Genomic DNA, 23,817 nt, shown 5'->3' on the forward strand with positions numbered 1-23,817 from the left:
TGATCTAATCTGTTACTCTACTTGATTATTGTGAGGAAGATCATTCACATAGATCAAGAAAAGAACAGGCCCCAAAATACTACCCTGCAGAATACCCAAGTCTATGATTTTTTTTTTTTTTTAAACCTGAAAGTGATATGTCTCATTATGCCCTTTACTGTTACAATGTGTAATTTCAACAAACTGGGATCGTTTATCCAGGTATGATCTAAACCAGTCGTTAACAATTCCTCTAACTCCAGTCTGATATAATTTATGCAACAATATTTCATAATCAGCAGTATGAAATGCCTTTGAAAGGTCAAGAAATTGTCCTATTAAAATTTCATCATTATCAAGAGCATTTATGACCAACTGTGTAAAATGTGATAAAGCAGCCGGGCTGAGTGGCTCAGACGGCTGAGGCGCTGGCCTTCTGACCCCAACTTGGCAGATTCGATCCTGGTTCAGTCCGGTGGTATTTGAAGGGGCTCAAATACGTCAGCCTCGTGTCGGTAGATTTACTGGCACGTAAAAGAACTCTTGCGGGACAAAATTCTGGCACCTTGGCGTCTCCGAAAACCGTAAAAATGTAGTTAGTGGGACGTAAAACAAATAGCATTATTATTATTATTATTATTATTATTATTATGATAAAGTAAACAAAGTACTTCTGCCAGCTCTGAACCCATGTTGTGCATTATTTAACAAGTTATATTTGATTAAAAATTTAGTAAGCCGATCTTTCATAGCACATTCAAATATTTTTGAAATCACAGTAAGTATTGATATTGGTCTGTAATTATGAAAATCATGTAAGTTTACACTTTTAAAGACTGGGATAACTTGAGCTATTTTTAGGAGATTAGGAAACTGACCACTAGAAAATGATTCGTTGATGAGATAAGTTGAAGGCTGTACCAGATAAGGAGCGGATTTTTTAATGAGTTTCGTGGGAATTTCATCTACACCTGTGGAAGTTTTATTCTTCAAAGACTGTACGATTTTATGAACTTCCAATTCTGTTTCTGGAGTTAACTGCATAGAGTTTTGCACAAAGGTTGGGAGTTCTGGTAATACATTACGTTGTTTCTATTACCATGTAGTATCAAGATAAATATGACATGAGCACGATGGACACCTGTACTTTTATAGCAGTGAGAAGCTTATTTTTCTCAAATAGGTGTATTAACCTGTAGTGTCCAATTCTTTCTTGTTAACTCTTGTGTGATACTGGAGGGTGTTAATACTATGGTTTCCTCAAATCTCATTTTATGATCAAAGAGAGGGCATGCTCCATCACTACAGATTCTCCTGGTTGGATGAGGTGATAATAGTACTAAAGTCCTTTCAGACTGGAGATCACAATGTTAAGTCAAAAATGAGTTTCATGCTACTGATGGATTTGCATTTTCAGGTTTGTATGGTAGAGATAGAAAGAAGGTCATTCATTTATATTCCCTTATAATTTTTATGGCAGGAACTTGATTTCCAACTGCGTATCTCTTGGTTTCTCCCTTGATTACATTCCATATGGGTCGTGATTTATTGCACGACTCTTTAACTTTCTTGTTATTGTGCATTATCTTAGCTGCCCTAAGAACTCTTTGATAGACTAATTAGTAGTTTTTTTCTTTTTTGCCGGGCTGAGTGGCTCAGATAGTTAAGGCACTGGCCTTCTGACCCCAACTTGGTAGGTTCGATCCTGGCTCAGTCCGGTGGTATTTGAAAGTGCTCAAATACGTCAGCCTCGTGTCGGTAGATTTACTGGCATGTAAAAGAACTCCTGCGGGACTAAATTCCGGCACCTCGGCGTCTCCGAAAACTGTAAAAGAGTAGTTAGTGGGACGTAAAACAAATAACATTATTATTTATTATTAGTAGTTTTTAACATACTTACAAAAAACCTGGTAACAATTCTGCTGTGCTAATCTACTTAGTAATTTACACTTTTGACTTGAAATCCGTATACACTTCGTGACCCATGGCCTTTTTGAAGTTTCATTAATTACTGCAAGTTTTTTTTTGGAAAATGTAATTCAAATTGCATTTTTAAAAATGCTTAAAAAGGTTCTATACTTTTGGTCAATGCTATGACCAAATGTTATTGGAGCCCAGGTCTGAAGTTTAAGACTTTCAATGAAACTTCCACATGCAGCTGCAGAGAAAAAATGAATTAATTGTGCTTGCTTCATTTTGGTTGAATGCTTATTAGCATTCTCAATTTCTAGTTGTAAAATTTGAGCATGATGATCTGATAATCCAAAATTTATATTGGACGCTTGCATTTTAGAACAATGGAAATGAATACAAATGTTGTAGCTGAGGTGGGTGTAAAAATTAAGTGTTTTAGATTACAGCTTTGAAGAACATAAAGTAGTTGTGATGTTGATGGAAAGTTTTCTTCAGCAAAATCTATGTTAAAATCACCACAAAGTATTACTTCTGCTCTGCTATTCCTACCGAAAATGTTATGAAGGACTTGATCTAATTTTCCTACGAAAATCTCCACATCGGCATTTGGTGAATGATACACGGTTAACAGAATTACCCTTTTACCATAGGGAAGCTTAAATTCCACTGAAGTTAGTTCAAATTCTAATTCAGAATTATGCACTTCAATATCCTTCCTTTCTTTACATTCAATTCGTGACTTAACAAAAATACAAACTCCCCCATGCTCTTTATTAACCCAACTGAAATTACTTGCCAGATAATAACCTTCAATATTAATGAGTTCAAGTTCATCAGTATTACACCAATGTTCATCCAAACAGATAAACATAACATCCTGTATTAAATTTAAAATTACTTGTAATTCTAAAATTTTATTTTTAAGACATTGAATGTTCTGATGAAATATTTTGAACTGCCTATTCCTACCCTTCAAGTCATTACCTGTATTTAATTCTGGACCCACATTCTGGATTGAAATGTTATTGGGTCCAGAATCTAACACATGTTTCCCGGACTAGGTAGTTCTAGGACAGTCTTTTCCTGATCTTTACTTGTAATGATGTTACTTATTAACTTGCTTCCATATTGCTTCCCCAGTCTATTCAAGTGCATGCCATGCCTCGTATAAGAAGTTTGGTTTAATTTACTGATGTCTAATAGTGTAACATTTTTGAAATGACTACATATTTGCCTGAATTTCTCATCTGTATCCTTGACAGCTTTATTCACAATTGACCAGTCAGTTAAATCACGTCTATAGGGCACGAAGGCTGGTCTGGTCCTCTACAGCTCCACCAACAGCTGTCACAGATAGCCTAGGTGTCACTGAAGAGGCATGCTAGGGAAATGAGGAGTGAGGTCATTTCCCGTTGCTTTTCAAGCCCACTGAAATGCATGCACCAACCGACCCAACAAGAGATATTTTCACACAATTCACAATGGACTGGCTGCATAAGGAACGTTACTACTAGAATCACTCATACCTCGGTCACTTTCATATTGTCAAAAGCCAAGGATGAGACTGAGACAGGTCAATGAAAGTAACAAATTTATTTTAGCCCATACCAGAAGACACAGTGCACTGTAAACTCTACATCCTGCCAGCAAAGGCATTTCTATCCCAGTTATTTCCTGGGTTGTTGGGGTCACTCATGCTCATTCAGTTTTGGCTGGGGATTTAAGGCCGGATGCGCTTCCTGACACCACGTGATTTTTTTTTAGATGAAAATCTCCACCCAGAATTGACTGGGATTCGAACCTCAGCCTTCCAGGTGGAAAGTCATCAGTTAAACCATTGAGCTAATCACGCTCCCCATGATGATGATAATTTTGCGAGGCTATTGCTAACCTGGTGCAGCCCTTGGATGGCACACCCTCCAACACAGGTGGACGGCATCTGCCGTGTATGGGAAACTGTATGTGTTTGTGCAGTGGATGATAGTGCTGTATGTGTGGTGTACGAGCTGTAGGGATATTGGAAACGGCACAAATCCCCCAATTTCCAAGCCAATGAAATAAACCATTTAAGATTAAAATCCCCAACCCGGCTGGGAATCGAACCCAGGGTCTTCTGAAAGAAAGGCCACCGAGCTGACCAGCCAAACAGCTGGACTTGTTGACAGTATGACAATCTGGAAAAATTATCCAAGATAAAGCTGCAGGATAAGGAGCCCATGAAAGATGCCCGATGTGATGGACAGGCCATATAAAGAAGAAACTGAACTGGGTACTGGACGAGCTACTCCATAAAGAAGAAGATAGGGTTCAATTAAAAATAGTTGAGGACATCAAATACTAAACAATGGGATGAAGATGAACAAGACACTACAGATATTGACTAAAAATTTGAAAGCAAGGTTAGTGAGAAGGCTTCCATAGAAATGGTTACAGAGATAAAACGGTGATCGAGGATACCCTAACTGACAGATGAAGAATAATGGATGATGACTATGAAGCAAATCTAGATAAAGAATTGGATCGGTGAACCCGATAACTGATGTAATTCAAAAAGTCTGAAAGTAAAATAATTTCTGCTTATCACCACCATGCGAGGCATCTGCACGACTCCTTGTACAATGTAGAGAAATTAAATACAGGAGCAAGAAGACTATATTTTCTTAAGACTTTGAATCTGTGATAGTATATTATAATTATATAATATGATATATGTTTCAAGCTGATCATCAAAAATATCTGAATTTCTTTGTATAATGGTAAAACTAGAATTTCTGGGTGATTTAGCTTGTACAGCGTCATGTCCTTCATCATGATCATTATTTCCCCTTGTCCAACTCTTGCCAGGTTAGGGTGTTGATGGCACTTCTCCACTGTTGCCTCTCCTTTTCAATAATTGTATTCCAGTCCAGTCTCCTTTTTATTATACTGTTCTTGATGGAGTCCATTCATCTCACTGTGGGGCTCTTGCCCTCTATCATAGCCTCCAACACTTGTTTTGGCATCCTTCTCTCCTTCATCCTCCATGTCTGCATCAATTTGAAACAAGAACCTGTCCTTTATATCAGATAATGCTTGCTGAAAATAAGTATGTCTACCCTTTAGTTCTGTTTCCTGAAAAGGGATAAGGGATGAGGTGAGATGAAATAAGCATATCAAATCAAAATTAACTACGGATGTTAATGTTGCTTACAATATTAGATATTTGGAAATTCTTTTAATCTCAAGGAAGTACGGTATAATAACCCTTTCTTTGTCTTCTTCTTCTTATTATTATTATTTATTTTACACCCACATTGGAGCACTGAAATCAATCTATATACAGTCAAGTCTTATGAATATTGGTTACAAATTTGGTTGATGTTTCTTCTTATGTTCCCAGAAATGTTTCATTCTCTCTGACCTGGCTGCCCATTCTTCGTCAGTTATGTTGTACTGTTTGCATGTATAGGTCTTCAGTTTAAGTCTCACGTCATTATTTCTCAGGATCCTCTTCTCTTCTCTGTTTTCAATTTGTTGAATTGTCAAGTCTAATTCATTTAAATCTTCTTGGACTTCTTTGAACCAGTGATTTTTAGTTTTACTTTTCCAAAAGTAGTTGAATAAATGTTTGAGTATCCTAGTCTCTGGTAGTTGTAATATGTGACAGAAAAAAGCAACTCTTCTTTTCCGCATTGTATCTATTATAGACTCAGTCTCCTGGTATAAAACTTCATTAGGTAGTAATCGCCATTGTCCATCTACTTGGTGTTTTTTGTTTAGAATTGTTCTAATGATTCATCTATCTATTTTCTGTAATTTATCTGTAGTTGATTTCGTATTCAAATTGAATAAGGTTTCACTAGCATAGGTTGCTTCAGGCTTAATAACGGAGTTGTAGTGTTTAAATTTTGCATTTATCGAGAGAGATTTCTTCTTGTAGGTTGGCCAAGTAATGTGTTGTGCTTGTTTTAATTTGGTAATTCTATTTTCAACTGATATTTTCTCTTTAAGTTCCAAGTTATAATCTCTCCAAGATATTTAAATTTATTAACAACCTTAATTTGTTTGTTATTAGTCAGTGTGATAGGTGATGTTTCCACTTTGAAGGATGGCATCATTTCTGTCTTTTCAAAGGAGATTTGTAATCCAATTTTTGCTGCTGTTTGTTCTAATTCTTCAATTTGGAGTTTAGCCTATTCCACACTACTTGCAAGTAGCGCAAGGTCATCTGCAAATGCTAGACAATTGAGTTTGATATTTTTGCCAATCTTGATGTTTGGCTGACATTTTTTAGACCATTCTCGCATGACTTTCTCCAATGCACAGTTAAACAGTATTGGTGAGAGACCATCCTCCTGTCAAAGTCCAGTCCGGATTTAATGATTTAGACAACTCTCCTCAGAATTTAACTTTTGCTCTAGTGTTCTTGAGGGTAACGCCAATGAGATTAATGAGTTTCTGGTGTAACCCAAATTCTTTAAGGATTTTAAGTAATGATCACGATGAATACTGTCATATGCTTTCTTGAAGTCAACATAAGTGATAACTAGCTTTTTGTTTCTCATTCTTTGATGGTTCATAATCCACTTAAGGCTAATGATTTGGTCAGGACAACTTCTTCCAGGTCGAAATCCCCCACCCCCCCACACTCTCCAAGTTCTTGGTCGAGCTGTTCTTGAATTCTCGTGAGGATAATTCTAGACAGGATCTTACATGTGATATCAAGCAGAGAGATCCCTCGGTAATTATTTGGATTCAGTCTATCCCCCTTTTTGTGTATTGGATGAATTATAGCTGTATTCCATTCTGCAGGCAGCTTTTCAGAGTTCCATATGTCTATGATGTGTTTGTGTAGGTTTTGAAGTGTTTGGATATTTGCATTCTACCACAGCTCTGCAACCACTTGATTTTCTCCTGTAGCTTTATAATTCTTGAGCCAATTAATTGCTTGAAATACCTCATGGAAATCTGGTGGAATAACCTTGTCTAAGCGTGTTTTATTTTTTTGGATCAGGTGAAAATTCTAGGTATTCTTTTGGGTCTTCAGCATTTAGTAATTCTTTAAAGTGATCAGCTAGAATTTTGGCATTCTCCTGATTATTGTGTGCTAGTTGTCCTTATTTATTTCTCATCATGAGTGTAGGTGGAGTATACCCCGATTGATATTGTTTAAATGACCTGTAATAGTCTCGTCTTATGTTGTTTGAATGATTCATCTATGTTAGCTAGGTTTTCTTTTTGATTCTTCTAAGTTCTTTGGCCGTTTGCCTTCTAGCAATAGTTAGTTCATCTTGAGATTGTGCCGTTTTCTTTTATTGGTCATTTAGCCATGCTTTGTGTCTTTTCTGTGTTGCCATATCACATTCCTCATTCCACCTGGCATGTCTTTCTCCTTTTCATAGGAGCAATTTCTTCGGCAATATTTTTTAGTTTATCAATAATCGTTTCCAGTTTGTCGCGTAGAGGTGCTTAGGATCTCTCTGTATACACAGCATTATTTATTAAGTAGCTGGGGTCATATTTCCTCCTTCTAGTGAATTTAGATGGTTTGTGATGTTTTCTTGGGGTTAACTTGATTTTAATCTTTGAAATATAATGATCAGAATTGATGTCCACCCCATGAAGGACTTTGACATTATAAATTTCTCTATGGTATTTTTTATCCATTGCTACGTGATCTATCTGAAACTCACCCAGTTCAACATTAGGGCATTTCCAGGTCATTAATTTGTGTGGTTTTCTCTTAAATCTTGTGGTTTCAAGAATAAGCCCACGGTCTGTGCAAAGCTCAGTTAATCTCTGACCATTTCTATTTGTCAATTTGTGTGCTGGCCATTTACCTACCACTGTGCGATATTTTCTCTCTTGTCCAATTTTCGCGTTGAAGTCTCCAAGCATAATTTTAACATGGTTGTCAGGGATATTTGAAATCAGTTGGTCAAGCTCCTCCCAAAACATTTCAGTTTCCTCTTTATTTGTCCTGTTTTTTTTGTTGGCGCATGGACATTAATCAGGTTGCAGTTCTTGATGAGTTCGATGAGAAATCCTCCACTGAATCTAATATGCTAGTATGAACCAGGAATCCCATTCCAAATTGGGGAACATTTTTCATTACTCTGTTTCCTGGAGGTCCTTTGTAAAGACGATATCCACCAGATTCAAATGGGTTCTGATCTGTGCTCCGAAGTTCTTGTAGGGCTGTGATTAGAATCCTGTGTTGATCCATGACATCAGTTAAGTGTTTCAACTTCCCAATTTTCATTATTGAATTGATGTTTAATGTTGCAAAGAAAGAGAATTTTCCTGGTTTACTGAATTTAAGTCTGTGTCTGTATCCGCGGTTCGTCTGTTAGGCTTTCAGGCGCTCCGACTCGCCATGATCTTCTATGTGACACCCCACCGTATCCGAATGGTGTCTTTGCTCGGGTCTAGAATGTTGGATGTCCAAGCCGGTGGATTCTTTCATTAGAAGACTCTCCATGATAAGTTGATTGTCTGATCATTGATCAATGTTCTGAGCATGGTCAGGAGTTACAATCCCAGATGTGATCTGGGAAGGTGATTCATCCTAGTTGTTCAGTACTCGGAGTAGGCATTTCCTCCATACCCCTCAAACGTTATGGTTTTCCCGCCAATACTCGGGTGGCTGATTGCAGTGCTGATTGTGACCATTCACCATACCTATGCACTTGCCCTTCAACTATGGTAATATTTTTAGTCTTATGTAATATCAAAATAATTTTATAAAGGAAATTGAGAGACCAATGAGTTACCTAATTGTAGACCTAATTTTCTCATATTTCATTTTATTCACCACAAACGATGGCTGTATACGTGGATGAGACCTGGAGACACTGGAAGGTATCAAATAGACTTCATTATGATTAGGCAGAGATTCAGAAACCAGGTGTTGGATTGCAAAACTTTCCCAGGAGCAGACGTGGACTCTGACCACAACTTGTTGGTCATGAAATGCCATCTGAAGTTGAAGAAATTGAAGAAAGGAAAGAATGCGAAAAGATGGAATCTAGACAAGTTGAAAGAAAAAAATGTGAGAGATTGTTTCAAGGAACATGTTGCACAAGGACTAAATGAAAAGGCTGAAGGAAACATTATAGAGGAAGAGTGGAGAGTCATGAAAAATGAAGTCAGTAGGGCTGCTGAAGAAATGTTAGGAAGGAAGAAAAGATCAACTAAGAATCAGTGGATAACTCAGGAGATACTAGACCTGATTGATAAACGACGAAAATACAAGAATGTTAGAAATGAAGAGGGCAGAAAAGAATACAGGCGATTAAAGAATCAAGTGGATAGAAAGTGCAAGGTAGCTAAGGAAGAATGGCTGAAGGAGAAGTGCAAGGATGTCGAAGGCTGTATGGTCCTGGGAAAGGTAGATGCTGCATACAGGAAAATCAAGGAAACCTTTGGAGAAAGGAAATCTAGGTGTATGAATATTAAGAGCTCAGATGGAAAGCCACTTCTAGGGAAAGAAGACAAAGCAGAAAGATGGCAGGAGCATATCCAACAGTTGTATCAAGGTAAAGATGTAGATAATTTGGTTCTGGAACATGAAGAGGCTGTTGATGCTGATGAAACGGGAGACCCAATTTTGAGGTCAGAGTTTACCAGAGCTGTGGGTGACCTAAATAGGAACAAGGCACCTGGAATTGATGAAATTCCCTCTGAATTACTGACTGCCTTAGGAGAAACCAGCATGGCAAGGTTATTTCATTTAGTGTGCAAGATGTATGAGAGAGGAGAAGTCCCATCCGATTTTCGGCAGAATGTTGTTATACCTATTCCCAAGAAAGCCGGTTCTGACAGGTGTGAAAACTACCGCAACATTAGTTTAGTATCTCATGCCTGCAAAATTTTAACACGTATTATTTACAGAAGAATGGAAAAACAAGTTGAAGCTGAGCTGGGAGAAGATCAATTTGGCTTCAGAAGAAATGTAGGAACACGTGAAGCAATCCTGACTTTACGTCTGATCTTAGAGGATCGAATCAAGAAGGACAAGCCCACGTACATGGCATTCATAGATCTAGAAAAGGCATTCGATAATGTTGATTGGACCAAGCTATTTATGATTCTGAAGATGATAGGGATCAGATACCGAGAACGAAGAATTATCTGCAATCTGTTTAAAAATCAGTCTGCAGTGATAAGAATCAAGGGCTTTGAAAAAGAAGCAGCAATCCAGAAAGGAGTGAGGCAAGGCTGCAGTTTGTCCCCTCTCCTTTTCAGTGTTTACATAGAACAGGCAGTAAAGGAAATCAAAGAGAAATTTGGAAAGGGAATCACAGTCCAAGGAGAGGAAATCAAAACCTTGAGATTTGCCGATGATATTATTTTATCTGAGACTGCAGAAGATCTCGAGAAGTTGCTGAATGGTATGGATGAAGTCTTGGGTAAGGAGTACAAGATGAAAATAAATAAGTCCAAAACAAAAGTAATGGAGTGCAGTCGAACGAAGGCAGGTGATGTAGGAAATGAAGTCTTAAAGGAAGTAGATGAATATTGTTACTTGGGTAGTAAAATAACTAACGATGGCAGAAGTAAGGAGGACATAAAATGCAGACTAGCACAAGCAAGGAAGAGCTTTCTTAAGAAAAGAAATTTGCTCACTTCAAACATTGATATCGGAATTAGAAAGATGTTTTTGAAGACTTTCGTGTGGAGCGTGGCATTGTATGGAAGTGAAATATGGATGATAACTAGCTCAGAAAGAAAGAGAATAGAAGCTTTTGAAATGTGGTGTTACAGAAGAATGCTGAAGGTGAGATGGATAGATCGAATCACGAATGAAGAGATACTGAATCGAATTGATGAGAGATCGATTTGGCTAAATATGACGAGAAGAAGAGATAGAATGATAGGACACATCTTAAGACACCCAGGACTTGTTCAGTTGGTCTTTGAAGGAAGTGTAGGTGGTAAGAACGGTAGGGGTAGACCAAGGTATGACTATGACAAGCAGATTAGAGCAGATGTACGATGCAATAGTTACGTAGAAATGAAAGGGTTAGCACAGGATAGGGTGGCATGGAAAGGTGCATCAAACCAGTCTATGGACTGATGGCTCAAACAACAACAACACCTTATTATAGGAGGTACAGTATATCCATATGAGCATATTATACTAAATGGACTTCATCGTAACTCTACTGTAAAAGATTCATTCACACGCTGACAGGGTATCTCTCCAAGCATCCTTGTTCTATTTATATTTTTTATCAGACCATAGCTTCCCAGTCTGTGAGCAATATTTTTCTTTAACTAAAATTTGCAAGATGATGCTGAAATCATTCTTATATGATGGCATCCAGGACATTTTTACATCATTTTAGCCTTCTAGGCTATTAGGTACAGAGGATGACATTGGGTGACTTCAATAACTTCTAAGTTGCAGCTGATACAGTGTTTTAAAGTTAAACACAAGTTCTGTGTCATGTATTCAGATTATTCATTCAGATATTGTGTATGTTAAAAGATTATTTTCCAGAAATGGAGGATTTGAAGGAGCAAATATCTTTAAGAAAGGCAAAACTGTTGGTTATATCATGAGTATACCTTTGACAGCACATGACAATGTTCCCAACAAGATTTCCCCTGAAAAAGTAAAGGATTTGGAACCAATCTGAAACCATACCTTTGACAGCACATGACAATGTTCCCAATAATTCAATACCTCCCACAAGAATATCAAACACTGAATTGTGCAGTGGTGAAGGAAACTACAGATAAGTTTGTATCATGATCCAAAGATAATGAAATGAAGTTTTCATTATTACTATTATTCATGAATCAGAGAAATAGAACAGATTTTAATTTTTACATTAATGTTCTTAGATGTTGCAGTTATATACATGTATGGGATGGAGCCTTAAAAGAAAAATATTTTCTGTGAAAAAATTGAATTCTTGTATTTCAAAACAAATAGTAATTTCATTTAAATACATGTATCACTTCATATGAACTTGCTTTCTTATGTCTTATCCTCAAACGTTCAGTAAGAATCAGAAAATCTAAGTAATCATTAAAATCAGTTCAACAAATATTTTTTTCTTTTAATGGCCTTTGACGAACAAAGCAAAGTGAAGCAAACTCCGTACAAGACATGAAATCCCTTGAGGGAGTTATCATCTGTAACCTCTGCACTAAGTGGTATAGAGTGGTTAGCGCTATGCCAAGATGACTGCTCACAAGAATTAACCTGGTGCTCATTTTTTGTGTAAGCCTTTGTGTCTCCTAACAGGGAATAAAACCCATGTCCTTCCGGGTGAACCGAGTATGCTTTTTCTGCCTCGGGTAGGCAGGCAGCCCCTCCTTCATGAATAATTACCAGTTGTTTGAGAAAAGAAAAAAAAATCCCATGACTCACAATATCTGGTTGGTGTAGGAAGGGGGGAGGAAGCTGGTGGAAAGTAAACTATACATTGCAATTGTCAACCACTTTTTAGTTCTTAGAGAATGTATACAATGTTTCAAACTTTACAACTTAATATATTACCACAAAATATGTAAGGTAGATTATTCATTCAGGTATGTGTACATTAAAAGACTGCTCAAATGGCTTCTTGGGTGTTATATAGTATGGAAGGAGATAGGAGTGTAAAAATCTGACGGGACAGTCCATTGAAACAGAAAACCAGTTTTCATCAAAATAAACAATTCTATACCTCATGCTGGACATTGCTTGAAATGGCCCATTTCCTTTCATCTAGTTTTCATGGCATCTAACACAGAGTTAATATCAAGTTTTCATATTTACAATATTTTAAAAATATAATCTTTCAGGATTTTGAAAATTTAAAACAAACTTATTTTAAACAAGATCACAAAAATCCGGAGTGCATTTGATGTGATATATAATAAGCAAAAATTCTTTCTGACTAAAACAAAATTGTGTATAGCATTGATTTGTGACAAAATAGCTTGATTGATAGTCAATTAGAAGATTAAATCTCCTCGGTATCATTTTGTATCAGGATGGCCTGTTCTTGAACTGTCAACATAAACCCTTTTGTTTTCACTATAGTCCAAGAGCTCTATTGGAAGACTACCCAGTTTTCATTATCCGTTTAACTTCTAGGGTAGTTTTTCCTCCCGGACTCAGTGAGGGATCCCACTTCTACTGCATCAAGGGCAGTGTCCTGGAGCACGAGACTTTGGGTCGGGGATACAACTGAGGATGAGGACCAATACCTCACCCCAGGTAGCCTCATCTGCTATTTTGAACAAGGGGCGTAGAGGCGCGCGGCTGTGAGCTTGCATCCGGGAGATAGTAGGTTCGAATCCCACTATCGGCAGCCCTGAAGATGGTTTTCCGTGGTTTCCCATTTTCACACCAGGCAAATGCTGGGGCTGTACCTTAATTAAGGCCACGGCCGCTTCCTTCCAACTCCTAGGCCTTTCCTATCCCATCGTCGCCATAAGACCTATCTGTGTCGGTGCGACGTAAAGCCCCTAGCAAAAAAAAAAAAAAAAAAAAAAAAAAAAACAAACAAGGGGCTTGTGGGGGAATGGAAAGACTGAAAGGGATAGACAAGAAAGAAGTGGCCGTGACCTTAAGTTAGGTACCATTCCCGGCATTTACCTGAAGGAGAAGTGGGAAACCATGGAAAACCACTTCCAGGCTGAGATGGAAATCAAAGCCCCCTCTACTCAGTTGACCTCCCAAGGCTGAGTGGACCCTGTTCCAGTCCTCGTACCACATTTCAAATTTTGTGGCAGACCTGGGAATTGAACTCAGACCTCCAGGGGTGGCAGCTAATCACACTAACCACTACATCATAGTGGCGGACAAGATTTTAACCATTGTAAGTTAAAATGACTTCTAATGAACTTTATGCCAATACTAATTGCTGATAATACAACTGCCTTCCATATCAATATATACAAACTAATAAACTATTCTTCATATCAAATATATATTTTGGTACCACATCTGTGATTAAGATAACAATTTTTATTGCCTATTCATTTCCAATGTGGTAATGCTGATATACTGAGAATTTTTTATCTTTTTTAACATTTCAGTCCAAATATGTTTATATAGTTTAATTTGAATATATAAAAATAGATACTGGTGTTAATTTTAATTACAAAGTTTTTTAGTCATTATCAGTTCCAGCTGCATTCTTCACATTCCCTCCATGTTAATTTCCAAGAAATTTTTATGTAGGCACCTGGGATATAAATAAGTTTAACATATTTCCATAGTTACAAATTTGTTTCATAAAGTGAAATCTCCTTTATTACATGAAATTCTTAGGACAGTTTCTATCAGTAAATTTCAAACAAAATATATAATTAATGTGTTTTAATTATGCACCAAATAGTAATTATTGTTCTTGATGAATCATCATCATACAGTAGAGTCTCGTTAATACGAACAAATTGGGACCAGAGTCTGTTCGGATTACAGAATTTTTGGATTAACCGGAAAATATATTCTAATAATAATGTTATTATTTTTACGTCCCGCTAACTACTTTTACGGTTTCCGGAGATGCCTAGGCACCGGGATTTTCTCTCGCAGGAGTTCTTTACATGCCAGTAAATCTACTTACACGAGGCTGACGTATTTGAGCACCTTCAAATACCACCGGACTGAGTGAATTAACTTGCGGTGAAATAAGAGCAATTTCATTGCCTCCTCATGTTACGTCGATATTGCAGCCAATGGACCAGGGCATTCTGCAAAATGTAACACTTGTGTATAAACGGAAACTTCTCAGGTAAGTGATTGAGAATGACAGTTCACTTACTATTCTTCAAAAACTGAAGAACGTGAATGTAAAGGACGTGGTTTACTGGGCAGCAGAGGTATGGGAGGGTGTCAGTGACCAGTTCATGAGGAAAACGTGGAAGAAATTGTGGCCGATTCTCGCATTCATCGAGAGTCCAGCAGAAGCGCCTGCAAATGTCAATGTCCTTGAAATCGTTCAACAACTTCCTGTGTGTGAGGATGCCAATGAAAATGACATTAGCGAGTGGATGGAAGCTGACTGTCATCAATTACAAACAGATCAAGAAATTGTAGCTATGGTGGAAAAAGAATCTGGAGTTGATGAGGAACAGAGTGACGATGAAGAAGACCACAATAAACAACTAGTGTCACATTCAGATGCCGCGGCCGCCTTAGAACTGGCCGCTACGTCGAGCAACACTCCGCTGCTACGCCCACTGATGTCATATTTATGAGACTGCATCTTTGAGTAGGTTCCAATCACTACGGCAAAAGAAACTAACAGACTTTGTAATGATAAACGACCAGTGATTGATGGTTTAGGATGAGTAATGATGTTTACATCTAGTTATTCTAGTAAAATATGACTAATAAAATGCAAGTTAATGTTCATTCTATAATATATCCTTTCATTTCAGTAAGGATATTTTTTTAAATTGAATATTTCAGTTCGGATTAACGGGACTCTAATGTATTATTATTATTATTATTATTATTATTATTATTGCTCAAGTTCTAGGGGTAAACATGTCCACCTTCATAGTGCAACAGTTAGTGCTATTAGCTGCTGTCTTTGAGGGCCCAGGTTCGATTCCCGGTATGGCCAGAATTTTAAGAATGGCAGGAGGGCTGCTATGTGCTTGAAATGGTATATGCAGCTCACCTCCATTGTGGGTGTACCTGAAAAGAGCTGCATCACATCAGGACGAGGACACAAGTTTACTTTTAGTGGTAAACATCAAGGTCATCAGTCCTAACTACAGCTCTTTGAATGCAATATTATCCCTCATTTAGACACCAAGTTCAGAGTCTTTACACAACCCTCTGAATGTTAACATTTATTTTCTATGGATAATTATAATGGTTGTTAAATGAAAACATAGACAGAGCTGGCAACCCTGCAAATAACTTACAAGATAGCAAAGAAGTGGCAGCACTATAAAAATTGGTTTAGTGCTTGTAGTAACAGCTCAGAAGGTGGTCAGTTATTCAAAAGTAGAATAACATTCTTGTTTAGTGATTTTGCCCAAACAAATACAATATGGCATGATTAAACTCCAGTGCAAAGAAGATGCTTTGACTAGAAAAACTGTCAATAAAACTGAGCTTGTGCTCCACGATAACACATTCCACATGTTGCAAAATGAGATAATGTGCACTCAGCATTACTTTCACTGTGGTCTTACAGATTATCCACCTTAAATCAAGATCTCTTCCCTTTCGACTATCATATCTTTAGTCTCTTGAAGAATGCCCTAAAGGAATAAATGTTTCATCACCAAACAAGCGGTTTGTGATAATGTGGAAGTGTTCCAACCAGAAACCAGCATCCTTTTTTGTCGAGGGTAAAGAGAAACTTGTTCAACATTCAGACAGGCAACAGTGGAGGTGGATATCTGCAGACTCTCTTGAAGTGTCATTAGTACGTTATCACTGTGATACAGTTTAAGCTGACCAATATGCACAGTGTACATTTTTAGACATCGGTCTATATTTCAATTGAACCAGCCTTATACTTACTCTGCAAGGCTATATTAATTCAGTGTGTGTTGATTTATATTATCTTTTCTGCTAGTCTGAAAATATAGCAGCAAGTTATACTTTGGTAATAAAACATTGCAAACAGAGATTCTACCACAATTTCAAGAGATCATGTTCTAAAATGTGTTAACAAATTCACACAAAGGAAATGAATTAGTGGTACCAACATATATCACATTGCCATTTAACAGCTCATTCATAATTCATTCACTCGCTCGAAACCCTGTTTTAACATCACAAATTCGCCAGGAGTTACATAGGAAATTATTACATATTTAACAATATGTACTATAATGATGGAAGACTTAACCGATGTAGTATAGTACAGTGTAATTTCTGTAACCATAATCATAATAATATTTTTCTATTTTTTTTGGTTTTGTGTAGCAGATCTTCATTCCAACAGCTAATGTAGAATTTATCATCCCAGCAATACTTTCTTGATCATGGATGAGTTGGCAGAACTGCAAGGTTCTTGCTCACTTCTGTTACCATGAACACATTTGGATGAACATAGATATTGAAGGAGAGGGATGCGATACTTCCCACAGAAGTCTACAAACTTGATGTGTTCAACTCGATTGTCAAAGAACACACCTGAAAGGAAAACAGTTTCCAGTTTTATGGGAAAAATTGCATTTCAAAAATATAGTAACTTGTGAATTGAAAAGAATAAGCAAGTAACATATCAAGTCATATACAGAAAGGAATAGATCTATACTATTAATAAAACTGAAATAGTTTCTGTTTGTTTGTTTGTGCGGGTTTGAATAAGTCATTTCACTGGACGAGCATCTGATTTAAATATCAGCCATTGGCTAACCTTTAGTAAATATAGTATTACTTTTCATTTGATTACTATGATATTGAGGAATGTATACATGTAATATTTTTATTCTTTGGTGTTTATTTCTCCTATATTTTTTCCAAAAGTGTTTGCTACATTTTCATAAGGGATTAAGCTCATCTGACATGCGAATGCTAAGGTAGTGATATGGACAGATTACTTTTGAATCCGATTTCTATGTTTTAAGGGAGGACATTGTTTGATTATTACACCTATGTGTGGTTCAAGTCATTTATGTGATTTTACCAGTTATATTTTGGATGGATGTTGCGAATTGTATTGATATTTTCCCTTCACATTGTGCCATGTGGAGAGATGTTGTATTGGATTATGATATTTTTATGTGCTATCTGGGGATGAATCTTCCCGTCATTATAATCCTAAGCACATGTATTCTACTTTTTGCAATGTTGTGTATAACGATAAATGGATATTTAGAGATAATTTATAGTCATTTGGTACATCTGCGATTAGATTTTCCATGAGAGAACCATAGACGGTAGCGTATTCACAAAGTATTATCGAACCACGAGGTAAACCACATATCTGCTTATAAAATAAAATTGAGCGTATGAGATTATTAGAGCTTTTTGTCACACTTGATGAGCACCATCACAATAATATCAGAGCTTAGCTGTATGATAATGACCAATTCCTCAATATTCGATAGATTTCCGTATCGACTTGCATTCGATGTAAGTATTGACAACCTTATCCTTATCAGTCACCATTACAAAAACTATTTCAATTGGATTAATTACTTGTTTCAGGTCATCATTTATGGGATTATTTCATCTCCATTAAATTGGATAAAACACGTGTGGGCATGTGCTGTATATTTGTAAGACAGTATTTTCTAGTGGCAGTTGGTTGCATTTCTTTCCTTGGTAGATGATGGTAACGGGAGATTTATTACTTGCATTTGTTATCTCCACAGGTTGAGTGATTTTTATTTTATTGTAATTTATTGATGTGTGCGTCACCATCGTTGCCCTAAGTTTCGGCGTTGTGTCAAGGTCATTATTACACATGGTTAAAGATTTTCATTTTACTTTCCTACTTTTGTCACGTGAAGTTACATGTATTCTGAAGTTATGCTGAACAGATAATAATTGAAATGTCGAGTTAAATTTGAGGGACGTATAATCAAGCATTATTAAGTGAAACTTAAATTTTAAAATTTTGTATTTTTGTTTCTTTGTATTTTGATCAGTCATGTAATTTAAACATTGAAAAATCTTGTTCCAGATTTTCTGGCATAATTTGATATACACACGAGCCTCATTCTCTTAACAAATGAAAATTAACAGTCATAAAATTTGAAATTGATGTTTAATGTAAAATTTGTCAGAATTAGTAGGAATTTATTAACATTTACCATCCCAATTGTTTTATTTCTGGATGTACATCAAGACTGAGCGTAAAATTTAAAATTTAGTGATCATATTTCATAATCATTGTTCTTAGGATGACATAATTTTTGTAATAAATCATCTACCATTGATTTGTATTTGAAGATTTGTTATTTGCCAATATCTGCCTATTTCCTTTGATCCACACCATTTTTGAAACATGTCAAATTCCTTACTGAGCACCCCTGAGGGTGTCCCATGTTTCTCGTGTAGCTAGTCGTGGCATAAACGGGCAGAATACATATTCAGAACAAATAAATATGTATATAATAATAATAATGTTCTGCTCCACGATATTGTCATGAATACTATTCATTAGCCAATTACAAAATCTTATTCTTGCAATGAAATCTGTAGGCTGTATGTTATGGTCTGAATGAAACTGGTACAATCGTAAATGTAATCATTTTGTTTCATTACGTGCTGACGAATATAAAATACCTGACCTACTCTTCGAAGCAATTTTTGTGGATTGACTTACAGTCTTGCCTGCATATATTCTAACCTCTTCTGTGTGAGAACTGTTCTCCTTCCCTGATTTTCCCCTTATTAGTTATGGAACCAGTACCATGCCATTTGTGAATGAGTTCTTGCACGTAATATTTTGAGGTTACTGTCCAACCAGGAAACTGCCTACGGAATTTTCAAGGGTGCCTTAACTGGTTTCTTCTTCTTGTGCAAATAACATTTGGCCCGAAATATTTTCTGCACTGTAGTGTACTTAACCATCGCAATAATAATAACCTTATAACAAGCCTTTAAAATCCAACAGTTACTAGGGAACTGAGCAAGAGAGCTAAGTATCTGCTGCATCAGCTGTCAACACTTCTTAACTCGACAAGCTTGACACAAGCCATTTGATGCTGGCTTGGGGATTCTCGAGGCCTGTGACCAGAAGTGCAAAGTCTCAAATTATACTCCTTGTATATTTCAACTTATTAGGGTGTCTTCAGAATATATAATACATGTTGTGGAGTTTTTGTTCTGTACTTAACTTCTCTTCAACATGTATTACATGGCCCAAAATTATAAACATGATAATAAACTTTTGGGCTTTTTCCATGTCTGGAAAACGAGGTGAAATTCTTTACGATTTGCAGAGAACTTTGCTCCATGGCTTCAGAAGAAAATCTCGACTATTCACGAGGAAGACTTCCCCAATAATGAAGGTTTGAATTTAAGAATGCTTTATCGTTTGTCTATAGCAACCGGCACTCTCATCGTCACCAGACGGCCTCACTGTACGCTAGCATTCCAAGTGGGAGCTGACGACACCATCTAAGCTCCAATTAAGATGTTTTTATTACACCGTATGTGCGTGGCAAAGTAACAGCAAGGTCATTGGACGAATCAGGGACAGATGTGGTAGAAGAAATAAATAGAAATAAAAATAATAAAATAAAGCGCAACGAAAGACTTGCATGATAGAAGAACAGAACAGAGCTAAAGAATGGAAAGAAAGTGTGTGGCAAAAACAGAGAATAATGATTATAAGTCAGTCAGATGGGGGGGGGCCATAACAGGTGTACACACGTTATGAAAGTATGACACTTAACACAGGCTCGATACCAGATATGAACCTGCTTGATAGAAAAGTAACAATACAACATAGACAAACTGTAAAATTCATTGTCATAATTATTGTTCTGTGCAAACTGATTAGGACACCAATTGACTCGATCCCCTAATAGGGATGGCTATCTGTTGGATATTCTCTTTCTTCACATGATATTTTAAGGGTTCTTTATTGGGGACTATGACTGTAATAACAAGGAAACTGAGTATATATTTTAATATTATTAATCAAATTCCTAAACTGTATCGGGAAGGAAGTGACTGTGACCTTAATTAAAGCACAGCTCTTTTCCCATCCCTGCATTGTCAAAAAACCTTCTATGTGTTAGGGCGACGTTAAACCACTAGTAAAAATAAATTTAAAATTAACTGTACTGGCATGCAGATCCCCTTTACGACTTCACAATAAACCCAGCTATTCTCTAACCATTTAGTACATAGCAAGTGAAATAAATGTCAACAGACCTTGACACTTTGGATTAACACAGTGATGTGCACTATCCAAGTACTCCACAAGGTTAAGAGGAAGATCTTCAGGACAGTAAGGAATGTTGTGAAGCTTGATAACTCGGCCTGCATGCTCCAGGAGACTTGACGGATTCAACTGCATTGTGCTAACAAACTGAACTACGAGTGGGTTATCTCGTAGACTTAGCTGTTGAAAAAACAAACAAACATATGTATTTCACATACAATATTTATGTTCCAAGCATTTAAAAATAAAAACAAAACAATCCACTCCATCCACATTTATATCATGAGAAGCAATGAACCACATGAAAATGAGATCGAGAGAATTTACAGTTTACTTAACATCACCCAGACACAGATAGGTCTTTTGGTGACAATAGTATCGGAAAGGGTTAGGAATGGGAAGGAAGTAGCCATGGCCTTAATTAAGGTACAGCCCCAGGATTCACCCGGTGTGAAAATGGGAAACCAGGGAAAACCATCTTCAGGACTGCCGACAGTGAGGTTTGAACCCACTATCTCCTGAATGCAAGATACTGAGAAAGTTCAGAGTAATCTGTTATTTTAGGTTAAAGACAATGGATAGTTTTGATCAAATATTGTGTCATCAGATGACTGCCTATTTTTATGTTTTTCCATCATCTATTCCCAAACTTTCAACACAGGATGTAACAAAACATGTGGGAAACCACTGGGCAATCAATAGAGGACAAAAATCAGGGGGAAAAAATCCATATAAATATATCGTCAATGTCGCAGGTCTCCAGGCTGAACAGCGGTCATTTTGTAGGCCAAGGCCCATCAGGGCTGTAGCACCATGACACTGTTTTTTTACGCCATCTTGTAAAAGCATTTCTGTTCTAGGAAAGATTCTGTGGAAAAGCTATTAATCGACAGAATTATGTTCCACATGCATCGACCCAATTTCAGTATGGCTTTATCCCACAAAAGCTACTGAAGGTGTTCTCTATGTAACTGAATGGATTCAGAACATCCTCTCAAGACAAAAAATAGGCTTATTAATCTATTACGATATAACATGTGCATTTGATAACGCCTAATGGCTGAAAATTTTGTATCAACTTAAGGAAAAGCAATGCCCATGTAATCTGTACAAAATCACTCAAGCGTACTTCAGCAACAGAAAAGTGAAACTCCAAGTCGGAACAATTTCAACTAAATACATCAATACACGATGCCCCAAGTGATCTACCTGCAGCCCAGAATTTTGGAATATCTTGTACGATGACATCTTCAAAGTACCTCTTCCCAGGGACTGCAAGATTGTTGCTTACGCTGACGACGCACCTTTGTTAATCGAAGCTGACAATGAAGCTGACTTAAACACTCAAGAAAACACAGTACTACATATTCTGTTCAACTGGGGTTCCAAAAAGAAGCTACAATTTAATCCACTGAGAACTAAGGCTATGCTTGTCACGAGAAGAAGAAACCTGATAAAGCCACAACTCAAGATGAACGGATAGGAATTCGCACTAGGAGATCAACTCTTATACCTGGGGGTCCTACTGGACAAACATTTAATTTTCAGGCCACATCTCAATAAACTAAAGCTTAAATAGGATAAATTTCTTCAGGCCATTGCTACTGCATGCAGGCCATCATGGGGAATAAACTGAGAAGTACTCCGCATATATACTACACAACCTTTGTTCCACTAATACTTCATTGTTCTTCATAGTTTCATTCTACATTTGAAAAGCATTGGGCTAAGGAAAAACTTCTGCAGATTCGGAGAGGAATCATCCTTCGAACTTCTCATGGCTTGATAAAGATGTTGATTCCCATAGGGAACCTAAAATATTTGTTCCGAATGAGCAAATTTATAATACCAATATAGTTGGTCCGTTAACATAAAGAAATAAATGAACTGGATTAAAGCCACTATATATATATATATATATATATATATATATATATATATATATATATATATATTTATTAATAATAAAGCCAAGCTTTCAGCCAAATTGCATTGGCCTTCATCAGGGCATGTGAAGTTTTGCCTCCGACAGTGAGCAAAGAAATTATCTGAAGGAACATGGAAGTCATGCCTGTACTATCCACGGCCTACCCCACTAACTGGACTCCAAGGATTGTGGCGCTGTGCTGTGGTGGTTGGGAGGGAAGTTACTGATGCACCGCCCTCTGTCGACAGTTTGAGTGCGTCCCGCTGTCCCATGGTGGTGTTATGCATGTATTTCTGCAGCACAGGTCTCCATGTATTTGATAACTTGAAGCCATCTTCCCTGTTGATGTTATTTGGGCGCAGCTCTATCTCTATGGCTTCCCTCACAAGACGTGCATAGAAGTCTTTTACAGGCGCGATGACCTTCGCCTGGTCAAAGAGGATTTCATGGTCTGTACTGTAGAAATGTTCTGCTATGGCAGACTGGCTTATAGCGTTCTCCGTGGAGGATGAAAGAGCGACATTCTTTACCGATCTGATGTGCTCTTTCACTCTGGTGCTAACAAGCCTTTTGGTCATGCCAACATATGAACAACCACAACCACATGGAATTTCATATACGCCTGGTGTTTCAAGACGTGGCTTCTCTTTGACTGGAAGCTCCCCTGTTTCCCTCCTTCCTTCCTTGTTGTCAATCTTCTACTCTGCTACTGGTCACGCGATGACCATGCTGGTCGCTTTCTAACCGTCAAACTCCTTTAAATAATAATAAACCAAAAACTAATCTTTTATAAACACACTGACAACAAGGAAGGAAGGAGGACATATTGTTTGGGTTCAGACCAATATCACATCATTTTAATTTTTGGATAAATTAGATGGAATGAAGTAAGTAGGCCTAAATAATTTCTCCAGACATCTGAATAACCGTCTTTTTTCGCAAAAGGTCTCTAAAGTTAGTTTGTTTGGTTTATTTATTTAAGGAATTGGACGAGATTAAGAGAAGATATTCTGATATGAGAGGTCTAGAAAATTATAGCAGACTTTAAGAAGAAAGAAGAGAGCAGAAACACTTTAAAGGATAACTAATTTTATAGATGTTATTTATTATTTTACGAATTGATATTTATTATTTATGATTTTACGATTTTAGGATAAAGACTATTTATAGATGATATCTATTATTTTACAAATT

General features: G+C 37.0%; 1 protein-coding gene across 2 annotated transcripts in view; it reads right to left on the bottom strand.

Moving 5' to 3' along the window:
* LOC136883465 (leucine-rich repeat-containing protein 58) overlaps window positions 1-23,817 on the bottom strand; it is a 103,070-nt gene that overhangs the window by 47,485 nt on the left and 31,768 nt on the right. Inside the window, exons 3-4 of one of the 2 annotated variants that reach the window (XM_067155779.2) lie at window positions 20,687-20,876; window positions 16,747-16,984 (exon numbers count right to left, since the gene is read on the bottom strand). In XM_067155779.2, coding sequence (XP_067011880.2) covers window positions 16,809-16,984; window positions 20,687-20,876 — 366 coding nt within the window. In that variant the 3' untranslated portion in view covers window positions 16,747-16,808. Of the gene's footprint in view, window positions 1-16,746; window positions 16,985-20,686; window positions 20,877-23,817 lie in introns of those variants that run through there. The other variant, XM_068229684.1, reaches the window with a different exon arrangement.

This window comes from Anabrus simplex, chromosome 11 (genome assembly GCF_040414725.1).
Source record: "Anabrus simplex isolate iqAnaSimp1 chromosome 11, ASM4041472v1, whole genome shotgun sequence".
Lineage (NCBI taxonomy): Eukaryota > Metazoa > Arthropoda > Insecta > Orthoptera > Tettigoniidae > Anabrus > Anabrus simplex.